The 23,377-nt window shown below is 36.9% G+C and overlaps 2 protein-coding genes across 2 annotated transcripts; both read left to right on the top strand.

Annotated features, from left to right (window-relative positions):
• The first annotated feature begins 574 nt into the window (after positions 1 to 574).
• si:ch211-188c16.1 (FYN binding protein 2) lies at positions 575 to 11,732 on the top strand. Its single transcript, XM_042717720.1, is given in 16 exon segments — positions 575 to 735; positions 978 to 1,782; positions 1,937 to 2,116; positions 4,113 to 4,530; positions 4,665 to 4,780; positions 4,859 to 4,884; positions 5,093 to 5,137; positions 5,222 to 5,259; positions 5,591 to 5,721; positions 7,685 to 7,846; positions 8,621 to 8,744; positions 9,070 to 9,104; positions 10,170 to 10,231; positions 10,442 to 10,505; positions 11,112 to 11,217; positions 11,309 to 11,732. Coding segments are annotated over 16 exon segments (2,382 nt in total). The 5' UTR covers positions 575 to 726; the 3' UTR covers positions 11,370 to 11,732.
• Positions 11,733 to 12,189: 457 nt separating this feature from the next.
• Positions 12,190 to 23,299, top strand: gpaa1 (glycosylphosphatidylinositol anchor attachment 1). Its single transcript, XM_019071952.2, is given in 15 exon segments — positions 12,190 to 12,308; positions 12,417 to 12,456; positions 13,925 to 14,037; positions 14,135 to 14,314; positions 14,393 to 14,504; positions 15,582 to 15,729; positions 16,817 to 16,918; positions 17,058 to 17,254; positions 18,679 to 18,773; positions 18,775 to 18,876; positions 19,021 to 19,174; positions 19,906 to 19,977; positions 20,371 to 20,567; positions 20,659 to 20,829; positions 22,761 to 23,299. Coding segments are annotated over 13 exon segments (1,848 nt in total). The 5' UTR covers positions 12,190 to 12,308; positions 12,417 to 12,456; positions 13,925 to 13,963; the 3' UTR covers positions 23,005 to 23,299.
• The last annotated feature ends 78 nt before the right edge of the window (positions 23,300 to 23,377 follow it).

Raw genomic sequence — 23,377 nt, 5'->3', positions numbered from 1 at the left:
ACTTGATATCAACACTATCATGAACAAATACAGGTTGATGACTTGCATTGAATCAGAATAAATGATTAAAGTAATTATCACCAGTTTGCAATTGCCTGTTTCACCTTGCACACACTGCATACCGTAAAAAAAAAAAAGATAATTACCAGAAAATTAATACGTCAATTATAAAACACAACAACACGATTCAATGTGCAATTAAAAATACGGTTAAAATACTTTTGAAAAACCTTTGAGAATTCCTTCATACCGGTTCATTGGGCCATATTACTAATCTTAAATGAAATATGTCATGTTTAATTGAGATTACATCTAAATAAAATCCTACTCTGTGGAAGTCTTTTTGGCTCATGAATATTAATTAGGGCGCGTGTGCGTCGCCCGGTAGTCCTTGATTGGACAACATAAATCGTAAAGATTTAAAGACAAGAGTGGGTGCCAGCAGCGGACAAATAAAATAATCCTAGTGATATATTATATTATATAATCATGAAGGTTATTTTATTTGTCCGGTACTGGCGCCCGCTCTTTAACGTCTCTATTCTATCCAATCAGATAGGACTACCGACCGACGCACACGCACCCTAATTAATATTCATAAGATTGGCACTTCATTCAATCGATAAGAACAATGTTCCGCTTTCTGGACGCGTCGTGCTAGCTTTTTTGAAGATATTATGTAACATTTATGCAACCCGCGCTTCGCCAAGGAGAATTTAAACGAACATGGAAGAGGTAAACAAACAGTTTTGTATAAACAACAAACTGCAACTTATAAAGACGCCGAACATGTGCTATTTTGGCAAATAGAGTAACGTTACACTTCGTGTATTTTGTTTATATGTGCTTGTTTTATGTTTTATATTTAAATACACGATTTTGAACAATAATGCATGCATTTAAACGCACACCTTTTTGAATATTACACTAAATTGTATCAGTTTACCCGAATAAATCTGATTTTGTGTTGGCTGTAGGAAGCCTGCAACCGTTTCAGATCCTTAAGGGCCAAGTTTCAGGAAGAGATCCAGGTGAGGCACACACCTGTGGTTCTTGAGAAGCCCAAACGCCTCCCAACATCTGCCATGAGCCGCTCTGGTCTGATAACCATGAGCCTTGGTTCATCTGCGGACACCAAGACCGCCGGTCAACCCCGGGTCATTTTGAGAGAAGACCTGAAAACACCTTCAGGAACAAGCCTTGGAACAACATCTGAGGTCTGTAGGTCTGGAGATGCGCAGAAAAGACAGTCACTTAAAATTCGGCATTTGCCCCTGGTGTTGCCGCCTTCAAATGAACCAAAGCATGATTCTCCTTCGAAGGGCATCACCTCACCTTTTAAATGCATCATGAAACCGATTCCTACACCTTTCAGCTCCGCCAGAGCTTCACTGTGCGCTAAAGAAACTGGTAAAAATGGTCTGGGGCTTGTGAAGAATGGTGGCTCTTCTAATGTTCAGACGGACGAGTCCACCGTGAAGAGCGCAGCTCCAGACGCTGGGGGGGTCCTGGAGACTAGGGTGTCGAATCCCGGAGCGCTCGATCGTTCAGCGTCACCAGATTCGCTGACAGATTCCTCTTCTGGAAGTGTTACTCATTTCTTTGACCAGCATGTCCTGAGCACGCTAGAGAAAGCCAAGAGGAAGCTGTGTCAGAGGAACCTGCTGGTGTGTGGCAGACCAAAGGGCTTCTACTCCGGTAGAGCACAAGCACAGCACACAGACAGTCCTCCATCGCCTGCTGAAGAGACGTCGCCATTGACGGTTAATGCAGTATCAGACTGTAAGTTGCAAAAGTGTGGAATCTTTTGCATGGATGCATATGAATGTTTGCAGCTTGACCTTGCACGATACAGGATGCATCTTTACTTTAACGTAAGACCTGAGGAGTTTGTCTATTTTTTAAATTTTTTTTTTACACCTGTTTTTGTATTTAGGCACCATCTCTGTAATGGAGCTCGGTGGAGTCATGCAGCCTCAAAGAGCATGCAAACCTCTTCCTGACCTGGCAACCTTAGGCCCCACACCCTTAAAGCCACCAAGACCCCCACATGTGGATCTGAGCAAATATAAGACTGGATTTCATGTCTGTGAACCAAGCGAAGCACTTACTACTGGTTTGTAGAAGTTCTCTGTTTTTTTTTTTTGATTTCGTGTTCCTTGCTCGTATGTCAATTTACTTCGGTGCTAGACTGAATACTGTGTCTGTGAAATTAATTATCTGCAGTAAGAGCCCTGAAATGGTTAAAGAAAAGGTTAGAAATCTGGGATTTAACATAAAGAGGATTTTATATTCTGTTTTGTATTCTATTCATGTATTCATATATTCCTTCTCAACAAGGCTGCGTTTATTTGAACAAACATTAAAACATTAATATTATGAGATACATTTGTTTTTATTTGAATAAATTCAAATTGAAAAAAAGAAATTTATTTTTGTAATAGCAAAGCTGATTTTTCAGCAGCCATTAATCTGGTCTTCAATGTTAAACAAATATTTTGTTGAAAAATGTGATACACTAACATTCAAAAATTTAGATATATATATATTATAAAAAAAAAAAAAAATATATATATATATATATATATATAGAAATGAAGAAACTTTTATTCAGCGAGGATGCATTGAATTGATCAAAAGTGACCGTAAAAACATTTATAATGTTATAAAAAATTTATTTTTTATAGCCTAAATGTTGTTCTTTTTAGCTTTGTTCATCAAAAAATCGTAAAAAAAAAATGCATCTCAAGTTCTTAGCAGCAAAAACTATTTCCAACAATAATAGTGAGAACCATTATAAATAAATGAGCTACAATATCCACATTATAATTCAGAAATCATTCATGCTGAAATAATGACTGTTGAAAATTCAGCTATGCCATCACAGGATCAGTTACATTTTACTTTTACATTACATTTACCATTTAGCAGACGCTTTTATCCAAATGAGGACAATAGAAGCAATCAAAATCAACAAAATATACAAGTGCTCAGTTAGCTTAACGTAGTACACGCAGCAAGGTTTTTTGTTTGTTTGTTTGTTAATTATATAATAGATACAAAGAAAACGGATAGAATAGAGAAAGCTAGTGTTAGAGGTCTTTTTCTAATAGAAAATAATCAGTTAGAAAGTTCAAGTCTTAAAGTGTCATGGTTTGTTTTAGATAAAATAGAATTAGAACAGAGTGACAGAAATAGACTGTTAAATAAATATGTAAGAGATGTGTTTTTAGCCGATTCTTGAAGATGCTGGGATTGAGTTGTTCAGGTCATTCCACCAGGAGCGAACATTTAATGTAAAAGTCTGTGAGAGTGATTTTGTGCCTCTTTGAGATGCAGATTAAAGCAACGTTCACTTGCAGAACGCAAGCTTCTAGAGGCACGTGAGTCTGAGGTAATGAAGTCAGGTAATCAGAATGCTGCATTAATGTACTGAAGAATGTGCAGTTTTAAATCTGCCACCGCCAGCGATTTTGATGATTTTCACTAAAATTTGATCTCCTCCAGTATATTTTGCTGTATGAATATTTGAATATGCAATACACCAAAATATCTTTTGATCAAAGCCTCTACTTTTAAACAAAAAATTTTATATTCTAGCTTAAAGCATTCTTTTTTTTTTTATAAACACTTGAATATAGGTAGGTTTCATAAAAATGTATAGTTTTGAACAAACTATAAACTACATCTGGATAATATTCAGTACGATTATCAAAGCATAAATCCATTAAAGAGCTTCCATCAGCACCTCCAAAGCTTGCACAGACATATACCACTTCCTGTATCAACATTTTACTCCATAACATTATGCAGTTTTCATTTATATGCTGTCTATTGCTGATGATCACATTATTTACTATATGCATCTGTTTACATAAGAGATCGCTCCTTTCTCCGTCCTGTTCACGTGTGTTTTTGTTCAGAAGATGTGTAATAGCGCCCCCGAGTGTATAACAGTGAAAACACGAAAAGCTGTAAAAACTCGTCTTTGGCGGGGAAGCGTTGTCTTCTAAAAGACGAGAACACTCATAAATGGCAGGGAAAGAGTTAAATGGCATGTTACAACCGATTGAAACACAGCTTTGTTACATGATTTGTTACATTTTTTCCAGAATCTGTACCTGAGCCTGAGCTTGTGGCCACTGCTAAGGCATCACTTGATGACGCAAGCGTACCTCCCCCTGAGTTTCCAGATTTTGACGTTTCTGCACCGGAAGCCACAGACAGTGATGCCATAAATCTGGAGGCCCTGGATTTCGAGGCCAGTGGATTTCCAGAGTTTGATTCGTTGCCTCCCCCTCCTGCGCTGCCAGATGAAGACGATGGCCTGCTTTCACAGGCTGTGTTGGTCCAAGATTGTCCGAGCCGTTCTGGTCCAAAGAGCATGCAGTCAGAAGACGCTCTCTGTCAGTCCTCAGAGGAAATGAGAAATGTGTCTAATACAGAATCAGTGACCTCCGACCTGAGATCGAATGGATCACACACCACCTTCAACCTGAGCAGTGAACACCAGCTTCCATCAGAACCAATGTAAAAGCATACGTTTAATCTGTCTTCTGTAGGATATCCCTGAAATGGTTATTAATTGTGTGACTCCAGGGTGGTATTCTCTCATAGTTCTGTAATTTTCATTATAGTGCAATCAAGACAAATTTTTTCCTCAGGTCTTCTCAACAAGAGTGTTTCCATGAAACCTTTGATAATGTTTATGAGGATGTGGAAACAGTCCCCAGGTTCTCTTTTGCTCAAAGCTCTTATAAGTGTAAAGGAGCTCCTAAGAGTGAGTATTATGCCAACAATACAGTTTCGTTCACAGAAAATAAATAGAAAATGTGATTTTATGTGTTTTCCGTTTCAGATCCGTATGCAGATAACAGCCTTGTGGTGAGTGATTGTCTTATATTTGGCATTTATTCATTTATTAGAGTGCATATATAGTTTAGTTGACGTTATTTGATGATTTACAGATCTTATATATGATGTAAGATGCCTTCACGATACCCTGTATGCTGGAAATTTATTTTAATAGGTGATTGATATGAAATGGAACTAATGTATATTAGTTCTCTCGATCTGTTACTTTGTTTGACAGAAAGAAGAAACATGGAGGAATATATGGCATGTCACTCAATGGTTTGTCAGTGTTTATTTCACTCTGCTGTTGTTTGTTAAATGCAGTCCACAGCTTAAGAAAATAATGTTTTATTAACTATATTTCGAGTCTAATGCAGCTGAGGACCAAAATGGCCAACATGATAGGTATTATGTCTTGTTACATTGTAGCTCAATAATGATATGTCATTAAAGCTATTAAATTTCCAGCGTCTTGCAAATTTTCTCTTTGTAAAATATGTACTGTAACAATTTTGTGATGAAAAACAAATAATGTAACAGATATCAAGAAATAAAAGTATATTACGTGGTGAGGCCAGTGAAAATGTTTTTATGTAACTTGTAGCATATCTAAATGTTTCATTGCAAGAAAAAAAAAACCGCCAATCTTATTATTTGCCAGTATAGATTCAGAGCAAGGAAGAATAGAGTCGTTCCTCTTAGAAGTTGACTTGGAAGAAATGTGTGTTTGTTTCAGAAAGAAGCAGCTGAGCCCTGAACATCATGAGGATAAAGAGCAGAAGAAGAAAGAGAAGCAGCGCCTGTAAAAAGAGAAAAAATAAAACAAAGAAAAACAAAAAAAAAAAAATGAAATTAAATCAAAAACAAATAAAAAGATAATGCAAATGCATACATTAAAGTTACACTTAAAGGGATACTCCGCCCCAAAATGAAAATTTTGTCATTAATCACTGACCCCCATGTCGTTCCAAACCCGTAAAAGCTTTGTTCGTCTTCGGAACACAATTTAAGATATTTTGGATGAAAACCGGGAGGCTTGAGACTGTCCCATAGACCAGTGGTTCCCAACCATGTTCTTGGAGGCCCCCCAACACTACAGGTTTTCCATGTCTCCTCAATCAAACACACCTGATTCAGATCATCAGCTCATTAGTAGAGACTCCAAGACCTGAAATGGATGTGTCAGACAAAGGAGAGATGCAAAATGTGCAGTGTTGGGGGGCCTCCAGGAACGAGGTTGGGGACTACTGCCATAGACTGATAAATAAATAACAGTGTCAAGGTCCGGGAAAGTATGAAAAACATAGTCAGAATACTCCATCTGCCATCAGTGGTTCAACCGTAACGTTATAAAGCGACGAGAATACATGAAGAAAACAAAAATAATGACTTTATTCAACAATTCCTCTCCTCTGTGTCTCTCCAAATCAGCGTAGCGCCATTTTGACAAATCTGACTAGTACACAAGCGGCGTACACTGTTCTGTGTCAACCGCGCTGCGCCGATGTGCTGTTGTCTTTCAAACCAAAGTGTAAATACACATAGAAAACGTATCCTTGTGGTGCAGCTGATACAGAAGAGCGTATGCCGCTTGCGTACTGCTCAGATTTGCCAATTTGGCGCTGATGTGGAGAGACACAGAGGAGAGGAATTGATGAATAAAGTCATTATTTTTGTTTTCTTCGTGTACAAAAAGTATTCTCATCACTTCATAACGTTACGGTTGAATCACTGATGGCAGATGGAGTATTCTGACGATGCTTTCACTCTTTCCTGGACCTTGACACTGTTATTTATTTGGCAGTCTATGGGACAGTCTCAAGCCTCCCTGTTTTCATCCAAAATATCTTAAATTATGTTCCGAAGACGAACGAAGCTTTTATGGGTTTGAAACAACATGCGGGTAAGTGAATAATGACGACAATTTTCATTTTGGAGTGGAGTATCCCTTTAATAAACTCAGTGGATGTCAGCACATTAGATGCTATTTCAAACGAACTGGCATTTATTTTAAAGAAGACAGCACAAGTACACACGTTTAAGTGAATGTAGTTCCTGATTAGGGCTGTGCAAAACATCGAATGCGATTTTCATGCGCATCTCCTCAGTAAAGGCGCTCCGGTAATTAGTAGTATATCTCGAGCATGTGCGTTAAGATCAGGGTTGCCAGGTTTTCACAACAAATCCTGCCCAGTTGCTTCTCAAAACTAGTCCAATCGCGTTTCGTTCCGGGCGATAAAAATACACGTTTTTGGCAGGGTTCACTTGGTAATATTTACATTTTAGGGGCTAAATATCACGTTATTGGTATTGGGGTCGCTTCAACTCCGCGAACATGAAAAACAACCACAGACTTGGCAACACTGGTTGGCATTTACTACACAGAGCCGTAATTCACTGACAATCTACACAAAATCAAAATTTTAAAATCGCAGGTGATTCTTTGTCGATTTTGTGTAACTTGTCAGTGGACTACGGCTCTGTGTAGTAAATGCCAACCACCTTGTGTGCCAAGTCTGCAGTTGTTTTTCACGTTCGCGGGTTGAAGCGACCCCAATACCAATAATGTGATATTTAGCCCCTAAAATGCGAATTTTACCAAGGCAACCCTGCCAAAAAACGTATATTTTAACCCCGGGCTAGTTTTGGACTAGTTTTGAGAAGCAACTGGGCAGGATTTGTTGTGAAAACCTGGCAACCCTGATCTTAACGCACATGCTGGAGATATACTACTAATTACAGGAGTGTCTTTACTGATGAGATGCGCATGAAAATCGCATTCGATTTTTTGCACAGCCCTATTCCTGATGTATTCCCCATGTTTCTCGATAGATCACTGGACTGGAAGAGCCCATGTATCACGCCAGAGTGCTGGCAGACAGCAAACTGCGAAAGTACGACCTGCCCGTCAAAAGTGGGGATCTCATCAGCATCATCCGAACAGTCAGCTGCCCCAAGGGCAAATGGCTAGCTAGAGACACCGACAACAGATGTGAGACGTTCCTGACAATCTCTTAGTCATGCAGAATATATATGTTTATTCCTGCACCACTCTTTAGGATAAATTAACCCTAAAAGAGACATCAGCAAATTAATTTATTGCTATTTTCCATCTTATTTTCCATTTTATAAAATATGTTGCTCTCAAATCAAAGCCATATATCTAACCAAGTTATGTTCCAAATTTGAAGTTGATATCACAAAAATTGTGGTTGTGAGATTTTGTTTGGGCACTATACCAGCATTTTTTTTGATGCAGTTTTCTGTCACTCACGAATCAATCCATTTCTGTCACAATATCGCTTCTATTACAAAACAGTCCTCAAATATGGAACCTGGACTGTCAGATCTTTCTATTTTATCAGGTTTTTGTATCTTGATTTATACCCTTAAAAGGGCGACGTATCTCCTGAGATTTCCTGAAACATTTAGAGGCAGATTACAAAAAATGTAAGCATTTAATTCATTGAATTTCAATGTAAACCTAATATGCTAATGCTGAACAAAAGCTTTTTAAACTGGTAAGTCCCCTCTAACTCAACTTTTATCGGAGGGTGAGTAGATTTCCCACTACATGCAGTTTTAAATGCTTCTCAAATGTTTGTATCCCCTAGAATACGTCGCCCCTTTTGTCCAAAAACTCGAGAAAATCTCATGCATGAGTTCATGAGTTCATTTAAGATCTCTCTTGTTGCTGATGCAGCTTCACTTGTCTTACTGATGCAGGGAGGAGGCAGATGTCTTAATTCTGTGTTTGTGTTTATAGATGGCTACATATCTGTGATGAATGTGGAGTTGAACATTAAGGAGATGCTTGAGCTCGGGAAAAAGGTATCACAGGCCGCCGGACGACGCCAAACCGATGGAGATAACCTTAGTATCAGCAGCAGGTAAAGAACAAACCAACAACACACAGCATCTTCATACCTAGAAAAACATGCATTATATCCATTCAATTAACAAAGTGTTCAGTTAAACCATTTTTTTTTTGTTGTTGATTGAAGACCATATGTGCTGCTGCATTCTGGATCATCTGCAGAGGCTTAGTTGCAGCCAATAATAAAAATTAATAAATAATAATAAATACAATCGCAAATAACAATATAATAATCAAATTAATAAATTTCCATAATCCAAAACAAAAACAAAAAACAACTTTGCAGGAACTTTATGGATGGCCAGCATCCAAAAGAAATTCAATGTCCATCTTTGCAGGTCCTCTCATCAGAATCCTGTGCTTACAAGTAGCTGTAAGTTTTCTCTTTTCTCCTTTTTTTTGTTTTCTTTATACAGTCGAGGTCAAAAATATTGCCACCCTTGCACTTCATTAAATATCTGATCTCCGTGATTCTTTATTTCACTAAATATTTAAATCAGTAAATAAAAATTGATACTCATTATATGGTATAACCATCCAGTGATCTTCCTGCATCTCTGTAAAGGCAGTTTGTGAAAACCGCTCCCGTTATTCCATATTAGATGGGTACCTTTTCAGATTTCTCCATACGTGACCCTGGAGCACAAAACCAGTCATAAGGGTCAATTTTTTTAAATTGAGATGTATACATCATCTGAAAGCTGAATAAATAATCTCTCCATTGATGTATGGTTTGTTAGGAGGACAATAATTGGCCAAGATACAACTATTTGAAAATCTGGAATCTGAGAGAGCAAAAAAATCTAAATATTGAGAAAATCATCTTTAAAGTTGTTCAAATGAATTCTTAGCAATGCATATTACTTATCAAAAATTAAGTTTTGATATATTTACAGTGAAAATTTACAAAATATCTTCATGGAACATGATCTTTACTTAATATCCTAATGATTTTTGGCATAAAAGAAAAATCTATAATTTTGACCCATACAATGTATTTTTGGCTGATGCTACAAATATACCCCAGAGACTTAAGACTGGTTTTGTGCTGCAGGGTCACATATGTTTTAATTGGATTCCGATTCAGAACAGTGCATTGTTTTGTCTTAAACCTTTCCTGGGTGCTTTTTGAAGTGTGTTTATTTCCTGAAAGACTAATGAATTAAGGTGAAACCATTCAGTGTCTGTTGCAGCAAAGCAACCCTAAAACGTTTATAAAGGATAGACAGTCTGGGCCAGTTTATGATTTTCTCTCAAATTAATATTTCAGATTCTTTTCTTTGTTCAACCATGCAGCGAAGACGTAATTATGTGGATATCATAAGATGTTATCATTTCACTTTCTGGATGTAATTGTGGATTGTTAGAGTAAAGTGCACTGACTGCCACTGCAGAAGTTCTTCTGCGTGTCAATGCATTGTTCAATGTGTTCATCCAGTCACTGATGACAGCGAGGAGTGGATGTATGAAGAGGACACCTTCTCGCTGTCTGCTGAAAATGTGTAAGCCTCAACTTTGTTTCGTGAAATAGATTTGAGCTGTTTATCTGAGTTGTACACAGATCGTATCTCTGTGTATGTTTCTCTATCTAGGAGTCAGATCAAACCCACCTCTAACAATAAAATCTGTAATTTTGCTTTTGTACTTCTCATTGTTGATAATAAACACTTTTCCTCTCTCTCTTATCATGTTTTCTCTCTCTCTGCTCAGTTGATAGCAACTCTTCTGCTCATCATCCTTTCAGTGACTGGAGTATTGAAGAAATCCAGACACAGTGAGTAGTTTGTGCCCAAAATCATTAGGATATTAGGTAAAGATCATGTTCCATGAAGATATTTTGTAAACGTCCTACCGTAAATATATCAAAACGTAATTTTTGATTAGTAAGATGCATTGCTAAGAAAATCATTTGGACAACTTTAAATGTGATTTTCTCAATATTTATATTTTTTTGCACCCTCAGATTCCAGATTTTCAAATAGTTGTATCTCAGACAAATATTATCAGATCCTAACAAACCATACATCAGTGGAGAGATTGTTTATTCAGATGAAGTATAAATCTTATGAGTAGTTTTGTGGTTCAGGGTCACTCATGGATATGATATATTGTTTTTTTTAAAGCTCTTTTCATTGTTTTACTTGTCTGCTACATTTGATTAATCATGATATCTTGTAATTCTATTAAAAATCTAACAGTGAGGTATTTTTAGCTTATATACTGTAATACTATTCATAATGTCCCAGTGAAGAATCTGCATCCTGTCTTATTTATTAATCATTAAATAATCAAGTTTTTAATCGTTTAAAGAAACCGAGACGGCAAAGCCTGCCTTGTGTGATCACGTCTTTTTCTTTCTTTATCCCCGTGTTCATGACAGAGAGGCAGAACCCTTCCAGTTTGCAGACATTGATCTCCTGCCGCCTCCTGCTCTTTACGCCGACTCTCTGTGAGCCGGTGGTGCGTGTGGCCGTATGTCTTTTGAGGTTTGCAGCATCATTAGTCGACTGGTTTCAGCCAATGACAGAAACTGGATCCAGCAAATACATACTGATCTTTTTATTTTTCTCTCCACAGTGACTTTGATTACGTTCTTCTGTCATTATCAAGGACACACATCCACACAAGTGCTGTCTAGCACCGGCCTTTAGTCTTCAAATAATCTAACCAGACTTGATTCTCAAATGCACAGAGAAAAAATTATCTGTTCGAGGTGGAAGTGTTATATTTGCACTGTGAGCAAGCAGTGGTAGATTGAGAATAACAGAGAGTTTAGGGGTTTTAATGAAATGGGGACGTGGCACTTATTGCAAAAGTCATCTTTAAGGGATTGAGAGTGACTGTAATTTTGCATGCTATCTACACGATGCACCTTTAAGTTTCTTTTGTCGTTGTGTGTCTCATTGTGTGGGAATGTTGGTTTGATTACATGTTTTTTTTTTTTTAATAATGAAAACACAACTTAAATGGAATAAATGGATCTGTATACAGCAGTGAGTCTGAGCACTTTTCTCCGTTACATGACTGTAATCAACCTCTATGATAAAACTGTGTGCATTATGAAATATATGCACATCAATGACAGTTTTATGTCTTTCTCAAAACTATTCGGCCACTTAAAGGCACAATATTATTAGGTATCACAGGACATTAATATCTAAATTTAAATAATTCATTTATCTGTATAATTAAATGTGAAAATAAGGCTTAATTGTATAAATAATTGGGAATCAATTTAAAAACAATATAACATATATTTGGCTTAATTGTATAAATAATTGGGAATCATTTTGTAAAGAATATATCTTTATCATTCAAATTTCCTCTCACAAATCATTTTGTAAAGAATATATCTTTATCATTCAAATTTCCTCTTTTAATAAAAAAAATAACTAATAAGAGCACCAAAAAAATAATAAAATAAATGAAAACGCTAAGCCGCGCCCCGTTTGGGTCGCTCACAGGAAGTTGTTATATTGTACTTCCGGCGTCCGAAAGCCGGAACAGTAGTGTGAAGGAATAAATGAATGTAGTGCAGCTGCGAATGAAACTGTATTTTAACGCTTGCTATCTCAAGGTGAGTGCGCTGTATACAGACACGTTTATATACTTTAGTTTATCCGAATGTATTCACAAATTCTGTGATTGTGCTAAAAGCTCTTAAAATGTATTTTGTTCATCGCAGGGGATGCAGAGCTATTAAACTCATACTGATTCTGCAGCAGGTAAAACATCTTAATAACGTTACGACTCTGCTCAATAATTTTCAAAAAATAAGAGAGATCATACTAAATGCATGTTATTTTTTATTTAGTACTGTCCTGAGTAAGATATTGTACATAAAAGATGTTTACATTTAGTACACAAGACAAAAAAAAATGGCTGAAATTATTAAAATAACCCCATTCAAAAGTTTGTGAACCCTTGGTTCTTAATACTGTGTGTGGTTACCTGATGATCCACGACTGTCTTTCTGTTTTGTAATGGTTGTACATGAGTCCCTTGTTTGTTCTGAACAGTTAAACAGAGCTGTTCTTCAGAAAAATCCTCCAGCTCCTGCAGATTCTTCAGGTTTCCGGCATCTTTTGCATATTTGAACCCTTTCCAGCAGTGACTGTATGATTTTGAGATCCATCTTTTCACACTGAGGACAATTGAGGCACTCAAACACAACTATTAAAAATTGTTCAAGCATTCACTGATGCTCCAGAAGGAAACAAGATGCATTAAGAGCTGGGGGGTGAAAACTTTTGAATTTGAAGATCAAGGTAAATTGTACTTAATTTGTGTTCCGGGAAACATACAAGTATCTTCTGTTGCTTACGAAGGGCAGAACTAAATGGAAAAAATTATATTTCAACAAAATAAGAAGAATTTGTCCATCTTCATCGTGTTCAAAAGTTTTCACACCCCGACTCTTAATGCATCGTGTTTCCTTCTGGAGCCTCAGTGAATGCTTGAACCTTTTATAATAATTGTCTTTGAGTGCCTCAATTGTCCTCAGTGTGAAAAGATGGATCTCAAAATCATACAGTCACTGCTGGAAAGGGTTCAAATATGCAAAGATGCTGGAAAACTGAAGAATCAGCACCATTCTTAAAGATTTTTCTGAAGAACAGTTCACAGTTTAACTGTTCAGAACAAACAAGGGACTCATGCACAACCATCACAAAACAGAAAGACAGTCGCTGATCATCAGGTAACCACACACAGTATTAAGAACCAAGGGTTCACAAACTTTTGAATGGGTTATTTTAATAATTTCAGGTTGTTGTTTTTTTTTTTGTCTCGTGGACTAAATGTTAACATCTTTTATGTACAATATCTTACTCAGGACAGTACTAAATAAAAAATAACATATATTTAGTATGATCTCTCTTATTTTTTAAGATTTATTCACACACAGATTCTGCAAGGGGTTCACAAACTTTCGAGCCCCACTGTAATACTCTAAGGAGAGTGCAGTATTACTTACAGTCAACCGAATGTATTAAAGCAGCCATCAGAATAAAGTGAAACCGTTATAGTTACTTTAATACAGGCATAAGACCAGAAGTTACGTGCCTGTCCAGAAATGGACTTAAAAAATAAAAATAAATTTCAGTGCTAGGTTGTTGAAGACTTCAACCGATGTTCAACCAGTGAAAGTCATTATTGAGTGTTTCCATATTTTTAAGATGCACTTTTTTTTAGTTGATTCGGTCAGTTGGAGCAGAGCAGTAGGTCATCATCATGGGTCTGTTGTCTGACCCGAATCGCAGGAAAGCCCTGACCGGCCTCCTGACCCGCCTCAACACACCCATATGGTAGGTGTTTGACTTTGAGATCACAGCATGCAACTTCTTCAACCTCGTGTGGACCTGTGTGCATCACTTCCTCATTTGTTTCTCGTTTGACTCTCAGTATTGTGTGCTACCTGGCTGGCATCGTGTGGTTCATGGGCCTGGCGTTCGAGCCCTTCACGCTGCGCACCTACATGTCGGAGAACGCCATGGGCTCCACTATGGTGGAGGAGCGCTTCTCCTCCGGGGAGCGAGCGCTGTCCCTCGCCAAGGAGTTCGACGCTCACAAAAGAAAGGCGGGGTGAGCACCGCAGCCTCCGAGTGCCTGCTGTGGATTAAAGCAGGGTTAGTCAGTAATGATGCTGGTTTGTCTCTGCAGCGGGATGCCGGTGGAGTGGTTAGTTAAAGCGATGCAATCCAGAGGACTGGAGGTGTTCACTCAGAGCTTCTCCCGCAAGCTGCCCTTCCCTGACGAGAACAAGGAAAGATATGTGAGTGTCTGTCTGTTATCACAGTCACCAAACTGTCTTCACTGTAAGCTTTGTTTGGAATGCTTTTGCGTATTTTCTATATGCAAAATGCAAGATTGAAGTCACACATAGAACATGTTTGTGGCACGTCTTGCCTGTGCTTTTCTTTGTTTCTTTAAACCTGTTCTACAGTCAGCATCTAACGGCTCATATCATAATAACAGGAGAACTTGAAGTTTTATTCCAGCTGATTTAGCATTTCAATCTTACATTTGTTTTCTTAAAGAATGGATGAATTTGACAGAATTTTAAGAAAAACGCGTGCAACAATTTTGTTTTTTTTTTTTTTTTTTTTTTTTTTATTACTGTGAGAATTTTTTTTCTTTATAAAGTTTTACTTCTAACATTCCCTGAGCAAGTTATATATATTTATAACTATATTATTTATTATTCAGGACTAACAGGACTATTTTATTTACTGACAATATAGATGTCCAAAACTGTTCAGGGAGTAAATTAAACAGAAATCTGAAGCAAACGTGACCTTTTATATACTGTATATTCAAACGATTAATCATATCCAAAATAAAAGTTTGTTTACATAATATATATGTGTGTGTGTACTGTGTATATTTATGTATAGATAAATACACACACATACAGTATATATTTAGAAAATATTTACATGTATTTATTTATATTACAGATAAATATATTTAATATATAAACATAACATTTTTCTTAAATATATACCTGTATGTATGTGTATTTATATATACACAATAAATATACACAGTACACACACACACACATATATATATTATGCAAATAAACTTTTATTTTGGATGCGATTAATCTTTTGACTGAATCGTTTGAATATACAGAATATAAAAGGTCACGTTTGCGTCACATTTCTGTAATTATAACAATTATGCAAACTGTCTAGTGCAACAAAAGTACAGTGCAAATGATCTTCCCAAACTATATAATATAACAGCCAACCGGATCATCGATCCCATGGCTTTGCTATAGAAGAGTTAATGTCTCAAGAGTGAAGTAAGACTGAAGTGCAGCTGAACATCAGCATGTTTTGTTCAGATGGTTCGAGGCACGAATGTGTACGGGATCCTGCGCGCTCCTCGCGCTCCTCGGACAGAGGCTCTGGTCATCACTGCTCCCTGCAGTCCTGGAAACACCAACAACCAGGCGGTCGCTCTTCTGCTGGCTCTCGCGCAGTATTTCAGGAGTAAGACACTTTATGAGCACATTCTGTCAACACACTCAACGTGGATTTCAATCACAAGTGACAAAACCAATCTTTAATTTTTTTTTTTTTTTTGAGTTTTGATTTAGCGAATTCAGAAATTGTTCCACATCATCTTTAAAAAAAAGTCCTTGTGTTTCCCCAAAATTGCTAGATATTACCTAAATATAATAATATGTAATAATATTAATAAAAAATTATATTAGTAAAACTTTTTCTATGGTGCCGTTTTCTAAAAGTTGCATGAGTTTAAAGATTGGAGATTTGTCCTGGAAACAAGCTCATTATTTGGCTTGTTGACTTCTTTAACCATTGAAGTTATTTTTAAGGTTCTTCTGTAAGTTAGCGAGTAATGCCACGAATGTACGACTGAAATATTCACGTTAGTGTAATGCATGAAAAAGTAAAAATGTATTTAAATTTCAGAACAGCAGTTTAAAGCCTTATGAAGTTTTTATTTATGTATTTATTTATTTGGTTGTTTTTTCAGTATTTATTTGGAGTTTGCCTCTTCAACCAATTTTCAAAATAAATTTAAAAAACAATCCAAAAATTCAATAATAATTTTTTTTTTTTTTTAAAAATTTGAAAATTTTTTACAAAAACCCAAGAACCTTTTTAATAAATATTATGCCTTTCTCATAACTGTTAACAATCCTGGCAATTCAATGTTTAAGATTTGTGGTAAGTATTGACCTATTGACCAAAACACATTCCTGTACTAAATCTGGTAAAACATCCATGAACAAATGTCTACATAGAGCCTTTTGTTTTTATGTTTGTAACTGCTAGAGGCCCTCCCAAATATAATGTTTTTCTTGCAGACATATACAACTTCTTTAAAAAACCTCATTGCATTTAAGATTTCTATCCATTGGTGTAAAAGTAGCCACTCCCAGTACTGAAATTTGGGATGGATTTGAAGATGCTAAATGACAGTTTTCATATTTGAACTTGACTTGATAATGCTTAGTTTGGGTAAAATCAGAGCGATAGATTTTGTTTGCATCGATGCAAGGATTCCGGTTTTGTTTGCTTTAGTTTTGTTTTGTCCCCTTCTTCTTTAAAGACCAGATTTACTGGGCCAAGGACATCATATTCTTGGTGAACGAGCATGATCTGATCGGCACGCAGGCCTGGCTGGAAGGCTACCACCACACTAACATCACAGGTGTGTACAGGTCAAGCATGCTGCTGTCAGAAATATGACCTAATAACACGATCTCATAAGTGCACTTGTTCTGTTCCCTTTCTAGAATACATTTCCGGTTCTCTCCGTGTTTATGTTTCCGGTTCTCGTTTTTATTCAGGAATGGAGTACTCGCCGCTGCAGGGTCGCGCGGGGTCAATTCAAGCCGCCCTCTCACTGGAGCTCAGCAGTGATGTCATTACCAGCCTGGACCTGGTTTTAGAAGGACTTAACGGTCAGCTGCCCAACCTGGACCTGGCCAACCTCTTCTATGCCTTCTGTCAGAAGTTAGGAGTGCTGTGCACCATTCAGGGAAAGGTAGGCCTGTCAGACACAAGGAAACAATCTTGCGTTACATTGTCATTATTACACTATTTACATTTTAATAGTGACTTACTACAAACACAAGCTCAAGCGTCTAAGGTACTTCAAATCAAATCAGGAGTTTCTTTATAAAATAAACATACAATATACCCATTTTCTATTATGATAATAACACAGCATCCACTAATTCCAAACTGTGAGTTGAACATTAAACATATTTTGAGGAATGTAGTAACCATACTGTTGACGTTAAACAAAAAAAACCATAGTATGAAAAAAAAAAAAGGTCTCCTACATTCAACTCAAATTATCCTCCGACATTCTCAAAAGAATAATCAAACTCACACAGAATAAGAAAAAAATCTAACACAATTAAATAAAAACTTGAGGGTGAGTAAATGATGACAGCATTTTTATTTTTGGGCGTACTGTCCCTTTAAGTCCTCACAAGCTGGCTTTGATGAAACAAACAGAATTATGGAAATTTATAACATAAAATTTATTAGGGATGCACCAAATATCTGGCGCCTGATAATACCAGCCGAAAATATATATTTAATAATACATGCTCTGATAATAATAGCTTTGTAGGATTATACATTATTTGGATAATTAGTTAAACAAACAAAAAAAAATTGTATATCTGATTCTGTTGCATGGAACTGAATAAAAATAATATATTGATATTTCATATTAAGGTAACACTGTACAATAAGGTCACATTAGTTGATGTTTGTTAATGGATTAACTAACATGAATGAACAATACATTAATCTTTCTTAAGTGTAATTTAATGAGAATACAGTCGTTCACTGTTAGTTCATGTTAATACACAGCTGTTGATCTTAATAATGCATTAGTAAATATTGAAATTAGCATTAACTTAGATTAATAAATGCTGGAGACGTATTGTTAATTCTTAGCTCGTGTTAAATATAGTTAACTAATGAAGCTCATTGTAAAGTGTTGCCAATATTAATATAAATTCTGTCCAATATTATTGTGTTACTTTCAGTAAAAGTGTGGTTATTTTTAATTGGCCTGTATTTTTTTTTATTCAGTATTCAGTATCAAAGTCTTGCAAAATTACTTTATATTGTTTATTGAAATGCTTAATAAATCATTACAAAGATTTTTTGGTTTTGGTTATCGTCCAAGTGCATACAGAATTTCTGGTTTTGCCTCAGAATTTTTATTTTGGTGCATCCTTAAAATTTATGGCAATACATTCACACAATGGGTTATGTTTGTTAACCAATTATCCTATAAAATGCAAACACTGAAAACCGCCAAACTGATGCCAAACCAGTACAAATTTGGTCCACAAACGTGACGCGCTCAATCAGAAGTGAAACCGCCCAATCTGGCAACGCTGTTTCCACTGAAGCTGGCTAGCGTTGCTGTTGATTGTGTGTTAGCTCCAGAGGAATGACTGGGACACGGCTGAGGGCTACACGCACGCGGCGCAGACCATGATGCTGATGCGTGTGGACGGTCCTGGTGAGAACCGTGATGGGAGATCACGGCCTCTTCCTCCGCTATCACATCGAAGCCGCTTCCGTTCGAGGCATCAACAGTTTCAGACACTACAAGACGGACGCCACCACCATCGGCAGGTTGGTTTTTGCATTGCACAGGAAATTAGCTGTGATGCATAAAAATATAGAGCCATGACCAGTACTAACCAGTCAAACACTTTCTGATATTCTTTGATCATGCATTCTTTAATTCATCCCTTCTTCTGTTTCACCGTTTGGCAGGTTGCTGGAGGGAATGGTCCGTAAACTCAACAATCTCCTGGAGCGTCTCCATCAGTCATATTTCTTCTACCTCTTGCCTTCTCTCTCTCGGTTTGTCTCCATTGGCTACTACATGCCGGCGTTTGGCCTCCTGGCTGTTATCTTACTGCTTCGAGTATCCTTTCCAGGACTGCCTCACTTCAGATTTTTAACACAAGAAGAAAAAGTAGTAGTAAAAATCTAATTTAAAAACAAACAAGGCAGATATTGCACTTTTTAGCGCAAGGAATAAAAGAACTATACAAAGAAGAACTACAAATAATAAACAAAACTAATACAATTAATTGAAATCAAATATACAGTTAAAAAACTTTAAAAACTTTAATTAAAACTATTAGAAACCATTCAGAATTATTTGTACTGAGCTAAACTCATATTTTTTTTTATAAGTTTTTTATAAAAAAAAAAAATTGTCACCACTACTACTATTCTTAACAACTTTTTACTACAGAAAAAAAAAATAATTTTAATCATTTTAATATGAATCCAGACCGTGAGAGCAAATTAGCCCCACACAGATCTGACAAACAGAAAACTGCTTGGTTTGAAAGTGACTTCAGTGTGAGCCATGCTTCGTGTAGCGCTACAAACTCTTAAGGACTTGTTACACTTTATTTCAAAAGTCTAATGTGGCAATAAACTTAAATCAAGTCATATATCGCTACTCTATTGACAGTAAAATGTGACTGCAGCTTAAATTGGTCCATGTATTTGCATGTTTATAAATCTTTGAGGTGAAATTAATGACTTTTTTTTCTGAACTGGGTCATGCAGTATTTCAGAACATAACACTATTTTTACCAGAACACAGTAATGCATCTGTTAGAATCCTTAATTTGCGTGCAGGCGCTGGATCTCTGGGTTCATCTGGGAGCACCAGCTCTGGCAGCAGTGGATGGAGTTACTGAAGCAGAGCAAGTGAGTCTCATGTTATTTAAACGCAAGTATTTTTACACTCAAAGAAATGAATATTTGATGTTTTTTTTTATAAATATTTTAAACGGGAGAGTGGGATAAGTTGTTGCACGCTTTCAGGATGTCTAATGTCAAGTAAAATTGCATGAAAGCATCTGCATCTTGGTCTGCATTACATCATTTGTACATATTACATGTGCTGCACTTCTGAAATGTTGCCAGGAGCTAAAACAGTAAATGAATTCCTGTTAATGCTCATGTAATTAAAGGTTATGGCATTAATAGCAAATAACTGCAAAATCAAATTGAGATCTATTATGTTTATTTTTTATCAATATGCTGCGTTCGATTCGGTGATGGAAGCCCAGTTGTCATTGTTTTTCTGTTTCTCTGCAGCCGTCCAGTCCGGGCGTGTTGACGGTGTTGACCCCGGTGGTGATCAGTCACCTGACAGGTGTGGCGCTGTATCTGCTTCCTGTTCATCTGCAGGAAATGGCTGTGGAGCACTTCCCTGTGTCTGAAACCGAAGCTGTGGTGCTCACTGCTATTGCCATCTATACTGCAGGCCTGGCCCTGCCGCACAACACACAGCGGTACACACACAGACTCATTCTGATGCAGTTTATATTGCGTTACATGTTTACTCGCCAGCACGGAAGATGCATTTCTGTGTGTCTGTGGCAGGTTGCTGTCTGGAGAGGGCACGGAGCAGGGCTGGAAAGTGCTGAAGCTGACGGCTCTGCTTTATCTAGCCGTGTTGTTGGGCTGCACAGCCCTCATTAACTTCTCTCTGGGGTTCATCTTGGCGGTTACGCTGGTGCCGATCACTGCCAGCATCACGCCGCACATGCCCAAGTATGCACATCTCATCAAATAATTGTTTATTTTTGTCAAGCATGCTCTGAAGATACTCTTGACTCAGTTTTGGTGAGAATTAGACAATTTGTTGCATCGCACTATAAGCAAAATTCAGACACCCACTGGCCATCATAATGAGCATCAAATTTAAGTACATTCCTCTGATACAAAAGTATAGACAATGAAAACATAAATAAAGGAATCACAATATTTTCTACTGTAGTTCGCACTAATTGTATTAATAATGCATGGTCACATTATTTTATCCAAACCCTGTAAATGTTACTATTATATGTGCACCAAAGATACATTTTTAGATTGTTGATAACTATATTTAACGATGCGATCGGCAGGTTTTACACTTTTACATGCACTGACACATTTAAAGATTCATTGAATAACAAGAGCGATCATTTACATGTCAGCGCCCTGATAGCAGCGTTAGGTGCTCATTAATTGCCTTTTTCCCCCCACTAGCAAATATTTGAGTAATCATACTAAATTAGTTATCGTTCGAAATTCAAAATTCATCAGACATTGCTTTTCCATGGAAACAGTAATTTTAGCAAGCTCCTCCCCTTAGTGGGCGGTGGCAGGTATCATATTACAAAATGTACTACTCTATTTTAATGTCAAACCTTTTTCCAACCATAACAGAATATATTGTTAAAAAAGGTCTGGCTTTCAAGGGTTCCAATATTTAGTGTTTAGATATATATATATATATATAGTATATATATATATATAGAAGTGATGTGGTGACAGAAATTGATTGGTTTGTGAAAGGAGAATGCATCAAAACAAATGCATTTAAAAAAACTACATTTTTGTGATATCAACTTCAAATTCGGAACATAACTTGGGTAGACATATGGCTTTGTTTTTTTAGTGTTATATACTGTGAAAGCAGGACGCTTGGCACTGTTTTAAAAACTCAAATCTTAAAAATTAAAATTTCATCTTGTGAAAACCATTTCAAATTTTATTTTATAATAAATAAAAAGAAAAGTCAAAAGAATAGAGAACGCTAATGTTAAAGGGTCAATTATTTAATTTTTTTATAAAAAGGAAAACAAGTAGTCAGAATAGAAATAGAATAGAGTGTACAAGTGTTAGAGGGTCAGATAAAGATGGAAGAGATGTGTCCGTACCCCATTTTTTGAAGACGGCTAAGGACTCGGCTGCTTGGACTGAGTTGGGCAGGTCATCTGTTCAGGAGGGAGCATTTAAGGTCAAACTGATTTCGTTCCTCTTTGGAATGATATTATACTGCACTGTTCACTCGTCAAGGTTAGTCAGGGTTCCATATTTGTTGATTGTTTTTTGATAAAAGTGGTACTGTGACAGAAACTGATTGATTTGTGACAGAAGCATGCATCACATTTTTTGGTACAGTGCCTAAACAAAATCTGCATTTTTGTGATGACTTCAAATTTGGAACATAGCTTGCATAGACATATGGCTTTGATTTAAAAGCAATTTTAGACTACAAAATATTTAGTAAAATGTATTTTATATATTATTTATTTTTCTTTTTTTATTGAAACTTCTATAAAAAAAAATGCTTTAACTTCAGCATGGCTTTTAAAAAAAGAGACCAACATAAGGTCTGTTTTTTCAGAGCATTTATATATTTAAAAAGGGGGTTACTAGTTTGCAAGTTTTTTTAAGCATTTGTAAGAAGCCGTCTCAGTGCCATTACTGTAGGACGAAGTGTTATCGATTCTATATATAATAAAAACACTTGGAGTACAGTGACTCATATGAGCTCAAAGTGTTTGTATCACACACAGTCTGACTGCAGTGTTCATGTTACGTGTTGATTTGATTGCGGTCAGTGATATCACCGTGTGAAACTGTGTCTGTGATCTCATATTTAGATGAGCCTCTAATCTCATATCTTTTGCTGTGTTTGGTCTCTCTGTTAGAGCTCTGTACGCTCTGGTCATGGTGCTGCTCAGCCCTGCCTTCACCATCCTCTACTGCGTCTTCATCTACCAGGAGCTCATCGAAGCGCCCGTCAGCGTCAGCGAGGGCTGGATGCTCTTCCTCTCGGTCATCTCGCAGGGCATTCTCGATCACGCTCTCTACGGATCGCTCGTGTATCCACTCTTAGCCCTTTTCATTTATCCCTGCTGGCTAATGTTCTGGAACATTCTGTTCTGGAATTAACCTTTCTCAGATGCTTCAAATGGAGCGAACGAATCCCACTTTGTGCCGATCATGAAGAGTTATTGTCCGTCTGCCGGTAGGGATTGGCAGAAGGAAGATCTTTGAGGATGTCAGGCCAGATAAAGAGGATTTAATGGTGTGGCTTCAGTGATGAGACTTTGGTCCAAGTATTGAGTGTTTCAGTTTTGGGGAAGGGGTTTGCATGAAGACATATGTAGGACAGAAATGGGGAATTATTATAAGAAAGCAGAAATGTTCCAATTCATTAGAAAATAAATTCAAAATTGCTACCAGATGTGTGGACATAATGGTTCATTTTTTCACCTTATAATGGAAAAGGCTTTGCATAGCATGGCATTTTGAACTCACAATG

Source organism: Cyprinus carpio, chromosome B2 (genome assembly GCF_018340385.1).
Source record: "Cyprinus carpio isolate SPL01 chromosome B2, ASM1834038v1, whole genome shotgun sequence".
NCBI classification, from domain to species: domain Eukaryota; kingdom Metazoa; phylum Chordata; class Actinopteri; order Cypriniformes; family Cyprinidae; genus Cyprinus; species Cyprinus carpio.
The sequence above is the reverse complement of the archived record's forward strand: the minus strand, read 5'-3'. Positions and strand labels throughout refer to the sequence as shown.